The 21971-nt window shown below is 39.8% G+C and overlaps 1 protein-coding gene and 1 non-coding gene across 2 annotated transcripts in view; both read left to right on the top strand.

Annotated features, from left to right (window-relative positions):
• The window catches only part of MYO3B (myosin IIIB), a 372706-nt gene that overhangs the window by 286140 nt on the left and 64595 nt on the right, over window positions 1-21971 (top strand). The window contains exons 30-31 of the mRNA XM_068543930.1: window positions 15676-15736; window positions 16665-16764. Coding sequence (XP_068400031.1) covers window positions 15676-15736; window positions 16665-16764 — 161 coding nt within the window. The remainder of the gene's footprint in view (window positions 1-15675; window positions 15737-16664; window positions 16765-21971) is intronic.
• Window positions 17072-17178, top strand: LOC137765563 (U6 spliceosomal RNA). Its single transcript, XR_011074210.1, has one exon. It is a non-coding gene; the product is annotated as a U6 spliceosomal RNA (small nuclear RNA).

The following is a 21971-nucleotide window of genomic DNA, read 5'->3' as shown; positions in this document are numbered from 1 at the left end:
GTAGTAGTAATAATAGTAGCGATAGTAGTATTTAAAAGGTTCCTGTAAAGCTATCCTGATATAAAGAGTCAAGACCCCTCTGGTTTAGCTCTAGCGCTGTGGACTAAAATAAACATCGAGGATTCCAACACTTTAGAACAATGCTTACTCTCAGCTTTAAACTGAGAGCCAAATTTTATTTTCCTGTGTTCCTGGCTCTTATCTCAGGGATAAATCTGAGATTGACTTTGGGCCCAAGACTCACCCTTGTCAATATGGCCAGGTTTCACTGGCAACACCGTCAAATGATAACTTTCAGAGCTTCCTTGATTGTTAGAGCCTTCTTAGCGTTTAAAATATTAATTGGTCACTTTATTTTCAAAACCTTTTTGAAGCCAGAAACCTTATCACCAGCTGAAAGGAGCTTTAACGAAACATCTGTTTTGAATTATATTTCTCCTTGTGCATTTGCTTATGGCTATACATAAATATTTATCTGGACTATTTCAATAAACCTTAAATCATCAGTGATCCTTATGCAAAGGACTCTTTTAGAAGGACCGTGGATGTCCAGAATATCAGAAATTAGAGTTTTCTTTATAGGACCAGATTCCAAGGGCCAGAGGCCTTTTAAAATATTTGGAGGTGTTTGGTGGTTTTCAACATCTTTTGTTTTCCTATTTCTGTATATCTGTTAATGCTGTTCCTTCTAAATAGAAATCCCTTGCCAGTTCTTTCTTTACCTGTTGATATTTAACCATCTTTCAAGGTCTCACCCATGTGGCACCTCCTGCAGGGCCTTGAAGCAGACTAGTGCCAAAAGAAGAGCAGCGCAGGTGGCAGAATAGAGTGGGCCCTGGCCCCGAGGCAGGATGTATGGGGTGGGGGGCATTCTGGGGAGGGTGAGATGTCCGGTGGGATAAAGACTGAGGATGGGGTGGGAGTGTTGTGACGCGGGGAGAGCTACTATAGGGAATAAGGCAGATGGGAGCCAGGATTTGGGAAGCCTTAAAAGCTGCATGAATATTTTGGACCTTATTCTGTAAGCCAAGAGATGCACACCCACAGTCGCTGGGTAGAGTATGGTCTGCAGACATTTAATTTGGCCTGACAATAGTTTTGAAATTCTCAGTTAGTTTCCAACATGTAAAAATAGAAATATTTCATGTAACAATTCAGATTTCTGATGGCTCCTGAAAAGTTGGAGTATCTAGCAGTAATCTCTTAGAACTGAAGAGAGGCTGTTTTCCATTGATACCAACCCACTGGCCTGCTTAATCCATGGCCTGACCCCACCAGCATCTGAGTCTGATACCTGCCCTGTGTGTACAGGGGCTCCATGCAGGTAGAGAAAACAGTTTAGGCTACAGACTCTGGAGCCAGATTGCTTCTCTTCTAGGCCCAGGTCTGTGTCCAACTAGCTAAATGACCTTGGGCAAGTTAAGCATATTTCTAACACTGCTATTTACCTTATATGGCGGTTGTGAGAATAAGCCATAGTAAAATTTTAGAGAACTATCTAGCATATAGTAAGTACACAAGAAATGTTAGCTGTTTACTGTATTCTACACAACATAGTAAACTCCAGGGCTTAAACTGTCACATATTTCTGTATGACTCACCAAATCTAGAATCTAGAATCTTTGGCCGTTATAGGCATAAAATGAAAGTAATTAATGAATGGATGAATGAATATGTGCTCTTGAATTTTTATTTCAGTTGGGTCCAAAACTAAATTTTATCACTTTGTCCTCAAGAAATGCTTCCTATTTATCTTGGGTTTGACTTGAACACAATAATTAATTTTTGATAAGGTGGGAAGCTGGCTTTCTCAAAAAGCCAACAGTGCTAACAAAATAAGTGAAGGGGGATGCTGTTAATACTGTGTAGTTTTTCTGTAATGGATCTGCTTTCCTAAGTCACAAATAAGCCTGCCCCAAGTTTGGGAAGATGTTTAATTATGTATTTTCTTTAAAAGCTCAGTTATTAGCAGGTAGCTGTCTATGGTTAATTCCTTAACTTAAAGGTCAGTTGCCAGGAATCAGCACATAGTGAACTTAAGCAGAAATGATGTTAGAACGCATGTTTGACTTGGGTTCTCCAGCGACCTCCACCCCTACATGAGATCCCTACTTCAAGGCACTGATTTTGTGTCTGGTGCCTCAAAGATGGAGCATGTCCAGACACAATTTGGACAGTCTGTCAGAACGGGTTTCCAGTATGTCCAACACATCTCATACATAGCTGAGGTTTCTATACCACTCCACCAAGGTCTTTAACGTGATCACCTGTGGACAGACTTTTGTGCTTATGTTAATCTGTCCCTAAACACGTTTGCTATCAGCAAATGATGATGACATCAGCAAATGATGGCTTGAGCTCTGTGAAGTTGACCTGCAGGGTTGGATTCACTTTCTCTCTGGAAAACTTGCACATTTACAGAGAACTTGGGTCCAGCAACATTTACTTTTATTTGGAGAAACATCATCTAAAACTGAATGATATCGTCTAAAAAACTGCTTTCTAACTTTATCCTGTAAATGTCAAGCAGTTCTCTTATTTATAAAAAGTCAATTTTTTAATATGCTAATGCCTCTGCTTTTTCTAAAGTAATCTCAACCTCTCTTTAGCTCTCTCCCTCTCCTTCTGTCTTTCTTTCCTTGCGTCTCTCTCTCTCTTTCTTCATCTCTCTCCTTATAGAATTAATACCTCTATCTCTAAAGTTCTGCTTTCCGATCTAAAGGACAATTTCCAGTAAAGACAAACTCTGACAAATTCTTCTGACCATTTCGCCATCCCTTGTTCCCTTCCTACATTACTCTTTTTGTGAGTGTAGGGAATGCTAGAAATTCAACACATCTCTGGTATCTGCTGTGCTTGTATCCTCATCAAGACCTTTGCTATATTCAAGCTCAGAATGAATTTTTGACAAAAATACCTTTTCATATTGAGGCTATTGTGAAAGGAAAGAAACTTGAGAAAAGAAAACTTGCTCAAGTTGAAAATATTGCAGGAAACAATATTTGTGTAAAAAATGAATTCTGTATGAAAGCACTTCATTATGAACACTTAAAGAAACTGAGACTATAATCCTTCAGGTTGAAAGAAGATTAACTTTGCACATGTCCACAGCGTCTTTAACTTTATTTCATTTTCTTCTCTGGGTTAGAAGGAAAAAATATTAGTGTTTCAGTTCCAAGTGTATTTTGTGAACTAAACAGCAGTTTGCTCCTACCTGTAGGACACAAATATGCCAGCATATTTCCCATTAGCATTGCTCCGGTCGCTTTAAATTCAGAAGGAACCTGAATGAGTGTTTGCCACAGAAGCTGTTGACAGTGGTAATGCCACACTCTCTGTGTGCATCTTAGTAACTTCTCAGACTTGTCTCCTTGATGAGTAGACATAACAGGAGGAGAGTTGAGTTTTTTCTTTTCATCTGAATGGTGTAGGTCAGGGAGACAGAGAGGAATAGAGAGCTCTGGTGAAACAGAGCTCTAGCAACTGCTGTGATTGGGAAATTAGATAATAAACAGTCCCTGATACCAAGATTCTAATGGCCTAAGATCAACACAGTCTGGAGACGCAGGCAGGAGTGGCCTTCCGCGCTCTGGCCCAGACCCTCCCGGGAGAGCTCTTTGTGTCAACAAGAACAGCCAGCGCTCCTGGCCGGCTCCCAGCACTCAGAATGGGGCTATCATTTTTGTTTGCTTTGCAAATATCTTAATGGGAAGTGGTTCAACACCACCTATGGGTTAATCTGAGGGGTTCTGCTTGGCAGCTGTCAGCTCTGAGAACCACATGGCCATTCTCCGGTGGAGGGAGTCGGGCTGACTGTTAACTGCCCAGCGCCAGGTTGAGGCATCTTCTTTGCTTATTGGATTTACTGACTGGCAGGAAGCACCTTGTTGTCTTTTATTTTTAGTTTGTTCCTCCTGGGAGGGTAAAGGTGTCATTCTCAGATTCAGTTGTGCTTTTCCCTCTAGGGCAGGATGGTGGTTTGATTTAGTTTCACTAGCATGCACCATATTTCTTTTCACCCAAGCTCATTCCCATAGAATCTGAAATGTGATAATAAAAGTGGTGGTGTGGTGGTGATGGAGGTTCTGGTATTGTTGCAGGAAGAAGGATCTAGTATGTTAGCCTAGGGGGGGTGGGGAGGGCTCCACAGCACTGTCTTCACCTGGGAGCTGAATAGATACTGGGTAGTTGAATAGATACTTAATTTCTTAAGAATCCTTGCTCTACTGTTCCCTTAGTTTTCTCTTCTCTGCCTGAATCTGGCTTTCACTTGTCTTGACCCATGGGAATGCCTCCCTGGGTGACTTGGCCAACTCATGTCTTTCTCGAACTGTGTCAGCTGACATTGGCACAAATGAGCACTTTATTTATGCTTTCCTCCCTGGATTTTAGGCAGGGTTGGATACTTTCCACAGTGCAGGTTAGGGAAGTTTCTAGACTAATGACAGACTTGTAGGCAGTTTCCAAATGCCCCATTTGTAAAAATGCATAAAGTTCAGATGACTCTATAGATCCTGGAACAAACGTCCAGCTACCCTCAGTAATAGTGCAGCCTTGCTTCTAAGACCTTTTCCTTTCCTGAAGGTTTCCACACCTATTTGTAGGGTTGCCTGGTGGTTGAGAGCAGGGGCCCTGGACTCCACTAGACCTGCTACTACTAAGGGTAAGATCTTGATGAACTTACTTATTTTCTCAGAGCCTCTGTTTCCTCATCTTTAAATGGAAGATAAAAATGGCATAATGACTACCTCACCAGGTCATGAAAGTTAAACGAGAGAACACATACAAAGCACACGGCATTTCATCTGACACACAAAAAGCACTCATGAATAGTAGTAATAGGGAGAGTTACTATTGTTATTTCGGAGGCATTCACCTTTCTTTATGTAAACCCTAGTATTATACATTCCTTTCCAAAGTCCTCATTTTGAAGTCTGTTAATCCCAACCCTTTAAAATTAAGCCAGTGCCAAACTGAGGACAATTTCAGTATCAAAGTAAATAATGATAATAAAAGAATGTAATATATTGAATACAGTAAGAATTCATGAATCCACATTGATAGAAGGAAGGAGGAAATGAAGGAAAGAAGAAAGGAAGGAAGGGAGAGAGAGAGGAAGGAAGGGAAGTGGGGGAGGAAGGAAAAAAAAAACAGAGTAGGCTTTTCCTTGCAGTAAGATGTGAAATAATAAATGTAAAAGGAATGATGAAGGCATAAAATCACCATTTGGCAGCTACCAAAATAATCATTGTTTCAGGCAGGAATCTTCAATGGATGCTAAAACTGGTAAGTGAAAGCTTAAGGAGTAACAAGCTATTTGCATAGTCTTAGAGTAAATCTCCATAAGATGCTTATTAATTACAAAAGGTCAGTGGGAGAAATCTGGCAGACACCACCTTAACCAAGTGATGGAAGTTAGCATCACCAGTAGTCAGACAAATTGACAGCATGTGCCTCCTGATAGGACGCACTGAGAAGAACACAACATCACTTCTGTGGATTTCCTGCCAAATATGCGTAACCTGAATTTAATCATGAGGAAACAGCAGATAAACCAAACAAAGGGGGTTCTTCCAAAATGACTGACCTGTGGGCTTCAAAGTCAAATGCAAAGGGTGACTGAGGAACTGTTCCAGGTGAAAGGAGATTAAAGGAACATGACAACTGAATGCAATGTATGATCCAGAATTTTCTTTTTCTGTAGAAGACATCACTGAGACAATAGGCAACATCTGAGTATAATCTACACATTGGATAATAGCATTATAGTAACATTAATTTCCTGACTTTGATCATTGCACTATCGTCATATAGGCGAGTGCCCTTGCTTTTAAGAAACACACACTGAAGTATTTAGGGATAAAGGAATATCAGGTGCAACTGACTCTCAAATGCTTCAGAAAAAATTTTATGTATTTGTATGTGTGTATGGTTATCAGTATACATATACCAAAAGAAAGACAGAGAGAGGATAAAGCAAATGTATACATTGCTAATATTTGGAGAACCTGCTGAGGAATATACAGAATTCCTTATACTAGTCTTGCATCTTTTCTATAAATATGAAATTAGGTCAAAATAAAATGTTAAAATGAAAAAAGTAAGACAGTGCTACTTCCCTCCTTTAGACAGGGCAGTCCATCAGCCACTTTCTCTTTAGAAACTGATCCCTCCCCATCCACACCTCCATGTCTGTCCACATCAGCATGGCACCGCTCAGGGTCTGTCCTCGAGCTTCTCCCCTGTGACCTCGCCGACTGGTCAGCACCTGCTGCACACAATCTTGTTCAGGCTTTTTCACTTCATTTTTTCAAAACTCCCTAAAGTGTTTCTCCTCTACCCTCACGCCCCCGCCCTCATCTGTCTTTGGGTCTCATCACTTAGTGCCACGCTCATCCTGCACTTATTTCAGGGCTTCTTGCTTCTCTTTCCCCGAAATGAACACTGCGTTCAGAATTAAAGGGGGAAAACTGGATTAAATATTATCTTTGGGGGCTGCGCTGGCGACAAGAGCATCATCCAAGAAACGTGGATGTTAGACCCATCTCTTCCTCTGACTCACCTGGACAAGTCCTATCACCCCTCTGGGCCTCAGTTTCCCCACTTACAACATGAAAAAAATATACAGTAACCGGTCTCTGAAGTTTCCTTTGCCTCCACAAGTCTATGCCTGGCCTAATCCACTCTTTGAAGTGCTAAAACTGTAACTCAACCCACAAGTTACCTTGTGACCCCACCCAAAGGAGAGACAAAGGTTACAGAGTGGAAGCCACTCCAGATAACTGTCATTGTCATTCTCCACCCTGCCGAGCCTGAAGTGTCCAAGTTCAGGGATTTGTCTTTCAGAAGCGCAGTAAGTATAACACTTTGCTGAGTGTGCATTTTATTTCTAAATTCTGACCATTTATACCTCTCAATTTAATCCTCTTAAAATCCTGTTGTCTTATATTTTCATTTTATTCTGCCAGAAAGGACAAATTAATCTTTTTGCCCCAGTTTGGCAAGAGTTTTTATTCATATTTTGCCGATGAAGAAGCTGAGGTGCCGATTTGCCCAAGTTAGAGTTGCCACCTTTGGCAAATGAAGATGCAGGATACCCACAGAAATTTGAACTTTATATAAACAACAAATTTCTTTTTAGCATAAGTATGTCCCATGAAGTACTTGAAAATTTTTATGCTAAAAAAACTATTCACCTTGTACCTGGAATTCAAATTTAACTGGGTGTCCTGTATTTTATATGGCAACACTAGCCCAAGTGCTTGGGAACTAATATATCATGAATATGTATGTATATATCATGAATATATATATATATATCATAAAGTGTGTTGCTAAACTTTTACCAAGTGTTTACATCAGTCCTCTGACCTCTATGTGCCATAACATATAAAGTTTTTTTACCCGTTAGGCGCTTTCAGTTGAAAACGTATTCAAAGACATCAATTCCCATTTATTTACTAAGGTCTTTACTCACATATCATCTACTGTACCCACTTCATCTAAAATTGCAGAGCCTGCCACCAGCACTTCCTATACCCCTTCCCTGCTTTAATTTTCTTCTTTGGCCCTTACTTCTATTGAACATGCTAACATATGTACTTATTTTTTCATTTATTATCTACCTTCCCCACTAGGATGTAGGTTCTTATGAGCATAGGCATCTTAGATTTCCTATTCACTGCTGTATCCTCCAAAACAGTAGGAGACAAATTAAAGGGGCTCAATAAATATTTGTGGAATGAATGAGTGATGTCAGGGAGGCTGTCGAGGACCCTATATTGCACAATGTAATATCCGTTCTTATAATCATAGAGAATCTCAAGAAGGCTTGCCACCAAATTAGAGCCTTGAGTGTGGCACAGATGTGTATAATCTTAATATTAGTCCATAGACATAAGGTGAGTAAAAGGTCAGCAGGTCAGGGGTTAAGGATTACCTCTAGACCTAGTCTGGATTTAATTTAATCTGCCTCCTGGTAGGTTTTCTAGAGTTAAGTGTTTGTCACCCCAGGTGTCATTTATTAAGATCCCAAATATGATTGAGTGACTATCTGGAAGAGTCCAGTAACGAAATGGCACTGGAGGCTGAGAGCACACGCTCTGTGTCCACAGGATCTGGGTTTGTATCTGCGTATCTGGGTACCTCCTGGGCAGGTTCCTCAAACAGCCCAAGCTTCAGCTGTGAAATGGAGACCCTGGTAGGATCTCCATTTCTAGTGTGGATGCGAGGATTGAATGGTCAGCTCTTCCGGCTGTGCTGTGGCCCTCAGCCCATGGCCATGCAGTCCTTTGGGTCACGTGCTCTTCCTTACTACTGCATCTTGATTGCATCCCCAGCCCTGAGGTCGGGTTTTCTCTTGGCTCCCTTGGTTGCTGGCAAAGAACTGAAGTAAGCTTTATGGGTTACTTTAAGTTTAGGTTACTTTAAGAGCTCTCCACTGAGTGTCCTTTTTTTCCAATAAGGCAAACATTCTCAGCAGAATGAAGAAAAGCCTTCTGCTCTTACCTTAGACTTCACACAGTGACAGCTGCCTGCAATAAAATAGTAAAGGAGAGAAAAAAAGAAATGAGGATACAAGAAGTGGCAAATTAAGGCTGTATGGGCTCATGGTTGGGGAAAAACAATGAGGCAAACAAATGTGATCAAATTTAAAGGGCTCAGTGGGATTTGGGAAATTAGCATAAGTACATAAACTAGTAGTGCTAACTTACAGCAATGGCATTATGAGACATTTATCAGCCTTTTTGAGCCCTTTTGTTGAATTTCTCCTTGAGCCATGTTCTAAAACTTAGAATAATTGTGTCCAAGAGCAAACAACTATCCATAAATTTAAGAATAACTTGCATTCAGCTCATTCGGTAATGACACTGACTTGGGGTGAGATACAGGGTATGCACTCAAAGCAGAAAAGTTACCAAGTAGCCAAACCCAATGAGAAAAAAATAATACAAAAGCTGTCGTCATTCCTTTTTGTTTCCCTTTTTTCCTACTGCGATGGTGATCTTATTTTGCATGATTACTGCTTTCATTTCTCCTATACTCTTTGTATTTCCTTCATACCATATATTAAAGCCCAGGAATAATGTTTTCCCTCTTTAGAAATCAAGAAATGCCAATTAAAATAATCATGAGTTACCACTTTTTTTTTTTTTTTTTTTTTTTTTTTTTGGCTAGAGAGGTAAGCAAAGATTAAAAAGACTGATAATACCCAGTGTTGGTGATATGGCAAATGGGTCCTTTCATAGTTTTATGGTCATGAGTGTTCATTTTTGTTGCTTTTTAAAGGAGAATTTGATGATACAATTCAAAAGCTTTAAAACAGAAAATTTGTTCACCCTTTAACCTAATAGCCTTAAATTTACATTTATCCTAGTCAAATTTGTATGGGTACTCATAACTATATGCACATATCTTTAATGACCCATTATTTATAATATCATAAAACTGGAAACAACTTAAAAATCCAAAAAAAGAGATTACTTAAATCATTTATGATAATCAACCAATGTAATATTGTACAACCATAAATATGACATATGTGCACACTTACATATGTTGTATTCCACACAAATGTATGGGAAGATGCTCATAATACAAAAGGTAAGTTAAAATGGCAAATATATCATGAGCCATTATTTTTTTAAATGTATATTATATACATAGAAAAGCATCTGAAAATATATACAGAAAGATATTATATCTGGGCGTAGAGATTCTCCCAGAATTTTATTTTCTTCTCCTTGAATATTTGTATTTTATACAGTATAACAGTGAATATATATTATTTTTTAATCAGAAAAAAACTTTAATCAGACAGAGGAAAAAAAAGGAAACATTTTACCACCAGTTCTTTTAGTCATTTACTTTGGGCAGAAAGTCAGATATTGCTACACTTTCATTGATTAGTGATTGGTGAATATTCAGACCTCTTGGGAGTTTAGAGCATTTTCATCAAATAAAAAAAAGAGAAGAAAAGATAACACCGATGAGCACAGGAATAAGAAGAACTGTGATATCTCAAAAGCCAAGTGAATTATGGTACTTGCTCTTCGCTTTCCCTCCCTTGATCAAAATTTGATGAAGCTTGCCTTCGGTAGATGATTTGCACTTTTAATTGGTCAAGATGTGGTACCAGATGAGTCAGTTACAGAACCAAGTTTTCAGTATGGTTATGCTCGGTAGACTGTGGGAACACACCAAGGAGCCTCCAACTCTGTCCCGAGTGGAAGAGGTGGCCGGGGTGGGGATGGGACAGGAAAGGCTCTTCAGAGGAGCCGACCCCCTGAGCTAAAGGTTACGGATGCAGTGGCCAGGTGGGCAAGAGAGGAAATGACATTGCAGCTAAAAGCACAGAAGTATGAATACAACCCTGGGGGGATTTAGTGTGTGCTTTGCAAATACTTAGGTGGTGGTGGTGAATAGAAAACAACAAAGCATTCTAGAAATCCTAACTTTTCAGTTTTTGTAATAAAAGATGCATTAACTTATACACTTTGGGTGCCTTCGAACGTAACACAATAATCTGTGTTCTTAAAACATTATCTTCCAATCTCCTGTGCCTTCAAAGCTATTTAAATAAATATAAGCAGCAAGAAGAATATGCAATGACACCTAGCTGATATAAATCAGGAAAGAGTTGATACATAGTGACAGTGTGGGTATATTCAGATCTGGGTGTTGTTCCACGTTTATACCCTCAACCCTTAAAATATTCAGATTCCATATAAGAGCTAAATAAGTATGCTTGAGTTGCCAGTTCAACCTACAGCCAGTTCATATAGAAACCTTGTTAGCACTCAGGTTAGCACAGGATCTTTTACACAGGGCAGTGTCCTCTTCTCTGATGTCATCCCTTAAATGTCTTAATTTACCTTCAGAACTTGAACTTATTGAAACCATTTCTAAAGGTGTTTATGTTTTCTATTATCTTTCATGGTAATAACTTCCAGAAGGAAAGTTGTATGACTTATTTGTCTGAAACCTGCCTCCCTCAAGATTCATGGGCCTCCTACTGTGTTAAAATATCTTGGTCTGAGCATATCTTTTGCAGGGTGGATTGGCTGCTGATTCTTGGGAAAAAGAAATGACCTCTTTGTATTAAAAGCTCCATGTACAGATTTTTTTCAGAGCTGTTGAAGAGGCAGGAACAAATTTGCTTGGTTATGCTGATTAGCCTTTCTCCCAGGGCTACCAAGTAAGACATGAGTTTACAATGAGAACTACTCCCAAATCTGGACACAGCGGGAAGCTAAGAAAAATCAATCCACAGTGAATAAGCTGCAACCTATCCTGTTTTGAAATTAGATTGTGCTTGCAAGTGAATGACTAATGGCTTTCATTTGTGGATGACCAATGGATTTCTCAGTTTGTCTAGAAGCCATTCTAAATTATAATTGATAAAAGATAACACACAATCTTGCCAGTTTTATCAAAGCTAATAAAAACTGTGCAAAGAAATTTAAATGAAGTTTAGAAAATGGAGAGTCAAAGGGTAGTGTGTCTCTATTCGTGTCCAAGAAAAAAGTTACTGATTCTAAACCTAAAGTTGAGAAAGGCCAGTTACAAGACCTGATTGGTCAGATCCTGGAAGAGCACCCTGCTTCCTTTGTTTTCATTCTTATGTGTAATTTGGTCTCCAGAGTGTATCAGCCAACTAGTGAGGGGGAAAGTGTAGTCCAGATTATTGTATTCACTGTAAAATCACACACTGGCATTCTACTTTTCAAATATGACTCTTCTGAGTTTGGTTAGTACAACTCGGCTCTCGAAAAAATCATTACCCCTCAACGAACTGGCAAACTGACTTTTGGAGGCTGCAACGCTGAGACCCAGTTTTGGAACAAGGTGACTTCACCTAGTGCTGCCAGCCCAGCATGACTAAGCCAGCTGGCCCCATGGATCTTTGCTGCATCTCTTTGCTGCAGAGAGATGCTGGGGCATTCTTGGCAGCCGTGTGCTCAGGAGCCAGCCTTCCCCCTGCCTCTCATCCGGTCACACTGGGATTGGGGGTTAAGAAAAGGGAATTCAGTGTGACTTTCGTCTGGGGGGCTTTTCAGGCAGAGGCCCAGCAGAAGGGTTTTCAGTGGTGACGGAGAATTTTCGTCTCCCCAAGAACCCACAATTCAATGACTGCAGAAAAGCAGCAGAGTGGCCAAGCCCTGGAGGTAATCTGCTTAAGACTTTAGTCATGACTTCTGAGAGGCTACAGGAGCCCTAGAAATATGCAGTGAATCATTTCTAGAGAGACAACTGCCTCCTATTCACCACCCTTTGATAACCAAATGTATTGCTTCTGTCATTTAGCATCAGATTCCTTACAGAGGCTGAGAACAGTGTTATCTCAAAAAATTTCTCCTGCAGGTTCAAAATAATAATACCATGCTTTAAAATGAATAATTCCTTAATATCATCTAATACCAATCAAAATTTCCCAATTGTTCTAAGAATTGTCCTTTACACCTGTTTGTCCAAGCCAAGATCTAATCTAGGACATTACATCAACTTGTTATTTCCCTAAATCTCTATTAATATACAATACTCCTTTTTTCATGGCACTGACCTGTTAAGAGAATGAGCCAATTATTCCATAAAATAACTCACCTTCTATATTTGTCTGCTTGATTCTTTGCAGTCCTAGCTTTTCCCCTCTATACCTTGTGTTTGGGGTAAACTGTAAGTTAGATCTAAAGCTTGGATTAGATTAAAGTTAAATGTTTTGACTAAAAGAAAAAATATAAATATCCTGGGTGATGTCAAATATTTCATATTGCCTCACATCACAAGACAATATCGTCTGGGCATTAGTGGTGCTAAGATTTGCACTGGATTGAGATGGTAACCTGATTTCTCCCATATGCAGTTCCCTTGCTCCCCTTGTGACCTAAAGAAGGAATCTGTACGGTGGTACTTTGGCTCCATATGAATGTCCTATTCACCATCAATCATTTGTCTAAGGTTTTATCAGTAACCTATAATTCATATCTGAATCAATAATTTCCCTTGGAGTCTCCTTTTCTATGTAGGCAGGTTTTATGCTGCACTATTTACTAGTTATGACATGAAACAAGTCATTAGCTTCTTGAGTCTTAATTTCCTCACCTGTAAAACGGGTATAAAAATAGAACCAATCCACATGGTTGTTGGAAGTATTAGATGAGATAACCATGTATCCATGCTTTGACCATGGCCTGGTGGCATTGGATATTTTTTCATTGTGCTTTTCCTTATTTTGGTGGTGACAGCTTGCAAAGCATTATCCATTTGTTGCCAGGCTCAAGTCCCTGAGGCAAATGACAACATATCTGATAAATTTGCTGCAAAGGAGTTGAGGCAGTTAGACTTTTGAAGAAAATTGACTTAACCCTTTTTTAAAAGGCAAATTGGAACTTGTTTCAAGTAAGGGCTGCTCAGGTTAGTGTTTTCTAAGGCATGTTATAAGAACCAGGGCCTCGGACATGCTCCAGGGGAGGGTTCCATTGTTAGGGTAATGTCTGGGGAATGCTGCCTGTTCTCTCCCACTCTTAAGGTTTCACTGTGCATATTATTAAGTTAAAGGTTCTGGAAATCCTCTTAGGAAAGAAACCTGCCTAACTTTGTTTTGTCAAGTATTTTCTCATCTATTTGCCTTTGGACACTACCCATCCTGCATCTGCCTTTTAAAACCATGTAACACATGTAAAAATTATATTGAGATGCCTTAGATTCTCCCAAAGGCTTGAATGAGAAGGTAGTCAAACTGATGAGCTGACTGCCAGTGTATTGTTGGAGGGTATCTGCACTGACCTTGGGACCTGAAAAGCCATGCAAGCAAGAGGAGTTCTTAAGAGGTTTCATTTTCTTATAGGTGCAGGAAAGGCAGAAATTGGAGACCCCATGGTAATTCAACAGCTAAAGTCTCTTCCTTAGATTTTCTCCAAAGCCCACCAGGACTCCTAGAAGAACTGAATCCACCTGTGCTATAGGTGTCCCACTGCCACTGAGACCTGCCTAAGCTGACAGGAATGAGTTCCTTGGGCCAATGCACAGAGACCCAAGGGCATTGGAGAGGGGGGTGTCATTGTTCAGAGGAAGAGCAGAGGATTTGGAGTCAAACTAACAGGGGTCAGTGTCTTAGCTCTGCCAGGTACGTGCCATGATCCCTGGGCATCTGATCCCTTGCCCTCTCTGAACTACAGTTTCTTCAGCTATATAATAGGGACAGTTAAAGCACTTAGCTCAAATGGTTGTGAAATTCTTATTAGATATATAAAAGCATTTTTAAAAATATGAAGTGCTATATAAACGCTACTTAATTTAATTTTAATGTAAAGGGTATTCTTCATGGCCCATATTTTGGGGGTCCCCTAGCCCTTTCATTCATTCAAGTTGTCAAATATTTATTGAGCACTTACAGTGTACCAGGCACAGGGTTAGGTGCTAATATAGAGTACAGAATAAAGCAGACCTAGTCCCCGCCTTCTTGGAACTTACGTTTCATAGTGGGAGACATACGATAAACAATTATACACATACAAATAAATACATATTTATATTCATCATAGTCTCCTCTCCCCAGGTACTGATGTGATATTTTTTAAATGGGTATATTGTTTATAATGTATATAGATGCATTTTGAAGGTAATACCAATGAACCATTCACAGAAATTCAAAACATGAAATTGTCAGTTTAAGTAAAGAATAAGATTTTAAATGTGGAACTAAAAGAGCCCTTAGGAATAACTTATTTCAATCCCTTAATTTTATAGATGAGGAAAACTAGAACCCAGAATACTACAGAAATTTACCCAATTGTGTGTATATGTGTGTGTGTGTGTGTGTGTGTGTGCGCGCGCACGCATGCGCACGCATGCATGTGTGTGTATAAGAGAGACAGAGACAGAGACCAGAGAGGAAGATCAGGGATCTTGAGGCAGGAGTTAGAATCCAGACTTCCCTTCCCCTAGTCAGTGCTTTCCACATTCCTGGGTTCCATATGAAAGGAGTTGTAAGAGTCTGTTTATATAACAGTGAGTTATAATCATCACACTTTTATACAGTGTGTTCCAATTTCTGGAAATTGGGGCACAGCACAGTTGATTTTTCCAAACTTTGCTCCATGAAACATTACTAGATATTAATAGGTTATCACTTTTTAAATTTCTCGGTTACAGTAGTTAAGGAAACTGAATTCTCCCCCCGTACACCCCACTTTAGAAACCCATAAATGCATATTGTGATTGTGAAAGATCATTCTGCAGTAAGGAAACCTCTTAAACTATGTACAGTTCAGCATTTCCCAAACTTATTTGACTACAGGATCTATTTTGAATTATTTAACAGCGTGATTAATGTGCTGGGTGGGAAGTAGAGCCTTAGCATCAACTTGGTTGGCTACTTGGTAAAGTCTGTGAACGCCAGTAGTAAACTGGATTGGATCACACAACTTTAAAAGGGGCAGTTTCTTGGGTCTTAGCATCTCAGGCTGACTGTGGGTGTATGAGCAGCACCTGGTAGGATGCATTTCCTTAAGTTGACCATATCCTTCTAACCAAGGACTGGAATGGAAAACAATGGAATCTTATTTAAAGAGTATTTCCTGATCCATTTTTGGAGGAAAGCAACCCTCTTTAAGTTTTTTTTTTTTAATTATCACTTTCAGGCCTTCTAAAAATTATTATTATTTTTATTTTTAGGCATTCACAAGCCCAGAGTTCTTCAGAAGGGTGTGATGTCTTCGCAGGACATTCAAATAAGGTAGAAGGACATCTTGATTCTGAAGTAACTGTATCCTTATTACAGACTCATCCAAGTCCGTGGTCGTGGTGCCTGTCTATGGTGGCTTGGTCAGGCCATCCAAACATGAACTGTTAGTGATAGTTCGAAGGCTTTGAGACAAAAGCCCAGCTTGCTAAAGAATTTTGGTTCAGCAGAGAGACAGGGAGGTACAGTGAAGAGAGAATCAAAAGCCTGGGAGTTTGCTGCTGAGAATAAATGTTAGCTGCTCCCTGAGGTGATTTGTCTGTGCACTCCACTCTCTACAGATGTTAGAGCCTCTTTTTGAGTAAGGACCTGAGGTTCTTTGGTAGCACTTTGATATCCTGCTCGAATTCAATATGTGAAATGGAGGCGTCTCTCTGTGACTTGGAGCCCACAGCAGGCTTTGAAGTCTGATCCAATTTTTACTGCCTACTATTTGATGTTGAAAGGATGAAATGAAGAAAATGTACAGTTTTTGCCAGTAACTCTGCTGAGCATATGTAAGATTAAAAAAACAAAATCCTTTGGATGATATACTTAGAAATATTAAGTAGATTAATACCTTCCTATAGGTTTTCTTTTTTCTTTCTTAGGGATAAAAATTAGTATAGGAGAAAATCAGCACATAGCTGTTTTCTACATGGACTATAATTAATTTAAGAGGGGGCTAGGTTGGCTCGTTCAGAGGAAGAAATAAATGGATGAAGCAAAAGGTGCTGAGACTTTGCAGCTAATTGCCCCAAGGAGAGGACCTCTACTCAGTTCTACTGCAAGACACGTGCAACTAACCACATGACCCCAATACACTTAGATTTTTCCCTAGTACCATTGAGGTTAAGGGTCCCTTACTTAAATGGAAGCCAAGTTCTAAGGCTGCCTCATCAGAGGATAAAAATAGTGTTTCTCTTACTGGGTCTTTCTGAAGCACTCAGTTTCTGGGACTGAGTCTCTCTCTTCTCAGACATGCCATGCTGCTCCAGATCGCCCAGGACTGAGTCCCTCGAGGGGAGCCCCTGCAAAATCTGGTAAGAAGAACATTTTGAATTGCAAGCTGTTTCTACCATTTGCATGCTTTTGTACTTTTTAATGAGTTGTTTAGGCAGGACTGTGTAGAAGGCAGATAGTAGTATAACCTAATGTTAGCAGACAGTTCAGGTTTGGGAAGCCATAAAGACTGGAAGCAAAACTTGCATTAGAAGTAGTAGTTTATCGCCCACCTGTGCCACTGAAGTTTACTTTTTTGAAGGAAGAAAATGAATATCAAAGGCCATACTTTTCCCTTTACTTGTAAGAACCTCAAATTAGGAAACTGCTTTAAAACTTTATTTTCTAGTGCTCGCTTCAGCAGCACGTATACTAAAATTGGAATGGTACAGAGAAGATTAGCATGGCCCCTGCGCAAGGATGACACGCAAATTTGTGAAGCGTTCCATATTTTTAAAAAAACTTTATTTTCTTAAAGGAAAGATAAACAATTGACCAGCTTTCAGTGGAGCAGATAGTTCAGGGTCAAAATCTAGGGCTTGGTAAAGACTATGGATTTAGAGAGAAGTTCTGCCGTTTTGGCAACACAGCTGTTCTTTCAGCAAGAATGTAGACATCTTGCCACACTCTTATGGAAAATAGAATTTTTGGCCCCTTTTCTAAATTATTCGCTACAGAATATGGTAAAAAGTCAGTTTGGGGCCATATGTATGGCTATAATCAATACTTCTGGAAGATAAAATAGAAGCATGATCATAAGAAATGTTTATGAACCAGGAAATACCAAGCACAAGGTGGATCATTCCAAAGGAAAAAATCTTTTCAATTTAAAATACTAATATTACACTTACTATTGACCTCATTTATTTTTCTGAAATATGCAATAGTTTCTTAGGTTTCTCAAATTTTCTTCTTAGTCTGTTTTTCAGTGACAAAGTAGTAAAATACGAAGTGGGAAATGCGTAATAAATGTGTTAGGACCTTCAGTTCATACAAAGCAAACTCTTCAAGAGAGATGAGAGAGGATCAGTGTATTATAGCAGAACCTTTTAAATGAATATGCCAAAAATGATAAAACTGTCCAATGGACTAATTTCCCCACAGCCGGATAGTGTTTAGGAATAAGGCCACACGAGGTAGGGGTAGGAGTAGTGCAAAAAAGAAAATTGAGGAAAAAGATCGTGTGGTGGGACAGAATCCATTATGCGTGAATTTGGTTGGCATTTTTCTCTATCCAAACAGACAATTTCTACCTTTTAATTGGGATATTTAGACCATTTACATCTAATGAGATTGTTGATATATTTTGGTTTATATCTATCATCTTGCTATTTGTTTTCCATGTGTCCCATCCGGTCTTTGTTCTCTTTTAGCATTCTACTTTAAAATACACGTAAAAAGAAAATTTTAAAGCATGGTTGAGTAGCCAAAGGCACAGATTCTGGAGTCAGACCTGCCTGTATTCAAATTTCTGCTTTCTGTGTAGTGTTAATAAAGCTATGTAACAACTCCTTGCCTCAATAACTACACATATAAAATTAGGGAAATGGTAGTTCATAGCCAAAGGGTTGTACTGAGGATTAAATAAGCTAGTAGAAGTAAAGGGCACAGCATGGTGTCTGGTTCATAGTAAGGGTACATTATTGTGTCAGATGCTGCAGTGGTATTTACTGCTATTGATATTATATAAATGCAAATTAAGTATAAAAAATGGGTAGAGAAATAAAGTTCTTACTGTAAGGCATTAAGTTTTGGTGGTATAGTTTAGGAGGAGTAAAAATATATTGTATTTTAAATTAACTACTAAGGAGACTTGTTGGATTATAATCATCTTTCCCTTTCTTTAGAAAAGGATCCCCAAAAGTCAAACTTTTTAATAAGTTTCACATGTGATTTGCTGTAAATGGTTCATATGCACTTCCCTGTCACAGTTGCTCCTTCCTTCCAATCTAGATGGTTTTCTGTTGGGTCTGCCACCACTACCATGACTTCTCCTTAAACTCTTGTAAACAGTATCCGAAGTGGTCTTCCTGCTTCCATTCTTTTCCTCCTTCAACTTCCCTCATGCACGGATATCTGAGGAGCTTTTCTAAAGCATACCCTGATCATAACATTCTCTTCCACTATAATCTTCAGTGGCTCCCCATTGTTCCAACATCATCTCTAAACTTCTTGGCATGACATACAAGGCTGTTTCTGTTCTGGTCCTAATCTTCCTTTCTAGCTCTTATCGTCCGCTGATCTCTCTCCCTTATTCTGTGCTTCAGAATATCCGAACTACTCTCTCTCCTCCACGCATGCCCAGTGTGTTCTTTCTCTCCTCTGTGATTTTGTTCGTGCTGCTCCCTTGCCCCGCCTGTCCTCCTTTACTGTTCATTCTGAGTCCTCTCCGTTCTTCAGAGTCCACAATGGCTTCCTCTGAGCCCTTTGACTTTCCTTTAGTACTTATTGCATTCTGCCTTGTATTACAGTTATTTTCATGCATCTACTAGATTTTAAACTCTCTGGGGTCCTATCTTTTCTTTCTGAATTCTCTCCTTGCAACCTAGCCTGGGTTCCTAAATTGAATTCTTGAGCATCCAAAGCTGTGATGAAATATAGTGGAAGCAAGAATGAAATGAAACTCTTGAGTAAATGCGTCAGAGAAAGTTTTAAACCGTATTTTTAATAATCCTGGAACAAAATAAAAGATCTCTTAGGCACCCCCAAATAGGTAGAGCATACCAGTGGAACAAGTTAAAAAGATCCAAGTCGTTTCATTTTCTTGCTGTTGTTGTTCTGATCAGGGGGAGAGGGGAGGAAGGCTTGGGCAGGAAAAAGCATTTATAAATCAGATTCCTCCTGACCTTAGAAGGCAACAAAGGTGGATTGAAGAACAAAAGTTTTCCAGTTTTGTTTACGTTTTCAAGGTGATAAGCTGCAAAACTAAGAGTATATTTATTCTGCAAGAGACGTTTTAGCCAGTTGTACCTTTATGTTTAATTCTTTGCCTTAAATGACCTGTTATTTCAATCCATGTGTCTGTGAAAGCCTGAGAATATTATGACCTTTTCAGTTTTAAGAAAACACCAACACCCAATGATTTTGCCTTCTACCTTGCCGTGAGTGCTAACTTCACTGTTTCATAAAGGGGTCTGGAGGATATGGGGGTAGGGGGAGGCAGGGAGTAAATCTAAAGTTGGTTAATCAGGCCATCTCTGCTTAGAGCAGGCAGGCGAAAGAGCGCAGATTTGGGGCTCGGACAAAGGCTGTCTTCTGCCCCTCAGTCAGAGAATCTCAGAAAGGCCCTTAACTGATCCATTTGAGATCGACTCATTCCTCACACGGGAGAGGAAAGCACAGTATACCCAGGAAGTTCATAGTACGGATCACTTTGCCACTGATCCAAGCAGAAATTATTTAATTGTACTGACAGGCATATATACAGACCCAATCTGGCTTTACTATGTAAAAATTTACTCTTTTTTTTTTTTTAATTTATTTATTTATTTTATTTATTTATTTTTGGCTGCGTTGGGTCTTCCTTGCTGCACGCGGGCTTTCTCTAGTCGCGGTGAGCACGGGCTACTTTTCGTTGCGGTGCGCGGGCTTCTCATTGCGGTGGCTTCTCTTGTAGAGGACAGGCTTCTAGGCTTGCAGGCTCCAGTAGTTGTGGTTCGCGGGCACTAGAGCCCAGGCTCAGTAGTTGTGGCGCACGGGCTTAGCTGCTCCGCGGCATGTGGGATCTTCCCGGACCAGGGCTTGAACCCGTGTCCCCAGCATTGGCAGGCGGATTCTTAACCACTGCGCCACCAGGGAAGCCCCAAAATTTATTCGTTAACCATCTGTTCTTCTATTTATTTATTCAGCAAACATTTATTAACAATTACTAAGTGCCAGGAACTTTCCTGGGCCAGTGCCTCTCAAAACAGTTTCAAAAGACCAGTTTTGGGTTGGGTGTTTTAATATCTAATGTGCACAGTCTGATACTTCTGTGAAATATAGTAAAAATGAATTACTAGGTAAATAATCACACATACAGGTGTGGTGTCTGTATCAAATTGATCTAAACTTTTCAAAATTTCTTGCTCTAACTTAAATTACTCTAAATTTCTTTAGTGATCTATTGATAGTTGGGACCAGTAGCAAGAGGCAGCCTGCAGACCACACTTCAGTAGCACTGTTCCGGGCATGTGTGATACACCAGGGAACAACACGGTCAAAAAGTCCTGTCCTCATGATGCTACATTCTAGCAGAGGGACAATAAACAGTAAGCATATTCCATGAGTCAGTTGTATGGGATGTTAGAAAGGCAAAGTGTTATAGGGGAGAAAATACAGCAAGAGATTGGGAGGACGGTTTACTTTTAAATAGGGTGGTCAGGGTGGGCTGCACTGAGAAGGCTTGAAGGTGGTGAGCTAATTAGCCATGTGGATATCTAGGAGAAGAGCATTACAGGCAAAGGAAACAGCCGAGGCAGATGCCCTGAGGAGAGAGCGTGCGTGGAAAATGTGAAGAGTAGAAGGAAGCCCGGGTGATTGGAGCTGAGAGCAAGGAAGAGTATCATAGGAGGTGAGGAGCCAGCTGATATAGGGCCTAACGAACACCCTGGGGATCTGGTTAAAATGAAGGTTCTGATTCAGCAGCTCTGGGTGGCTCCTGAGATTTCTCAGTGCTAAGGAGCTTCCAGGTGTTGCTGATATTGTCCACATTTTGGGTAGCAAGGGTATAAACTCAGTGAATTGGGAACGACTGGGTTGAGGATAGACTACGGACACTATCAATGTATGAGATATTCTATGTAAGTTACAATTGCCAGACAGCTGAAACTTTCTAAAACCTACAACTCCCTTTCATATTAAGTGTACTGGACAGTTCTCCTTATTCTCAGTGTCTCGGGACATGATTATTAACAACAGTTGTCACACTGGCTGTAACGCAGAGATCCTTTGAGACCATCGTGAAATGGGACAGCCTACCCGTGCATTAAATGACCCTCAGCCATTATGATTTTTACTTAATGTGCCTAATTATTTGAACTTTCTTCTCTCTCAACATGAAGCTGGTGTTTCCTGCTATTGTTAATGTGCTCATTTTTTGTAACATACTTTCCTTCCACCTTCTCTCTTTTTCTCCTTGGTCGTGGCCTAAAAAAGAACAGGTTTTAAGCATTTTTTTCTGCATTTTATCAATAAAAAAGGGGATCTGAGTGGGGGATGTGAGGAAATCCCAATGAATGAAAGAAAGGGAACTGCCACAGATGTAGTA

This window comes from Eschrichtius robustus, chromosome 5, assembly GCF_028021215.1.
Source record: "Eschrichtius robustus isolate mEscRob2 chromosome 5, mEscRob2.pri, whole genome shotgun sequence".
NCBI classification, from domain to species: domain Eukaryota; kingdom Metazoa; phylum Chordata; class Mammalia; order Artiodactyla; family Eschrichtiidae; genus Eschrichtius; species Eschrichtius robustus.
The sequence above is the reverse complement of the archived record's forward strand: the minus strand, read 5'-3'. Positions and strand labels throughout refer to the sequence as shown.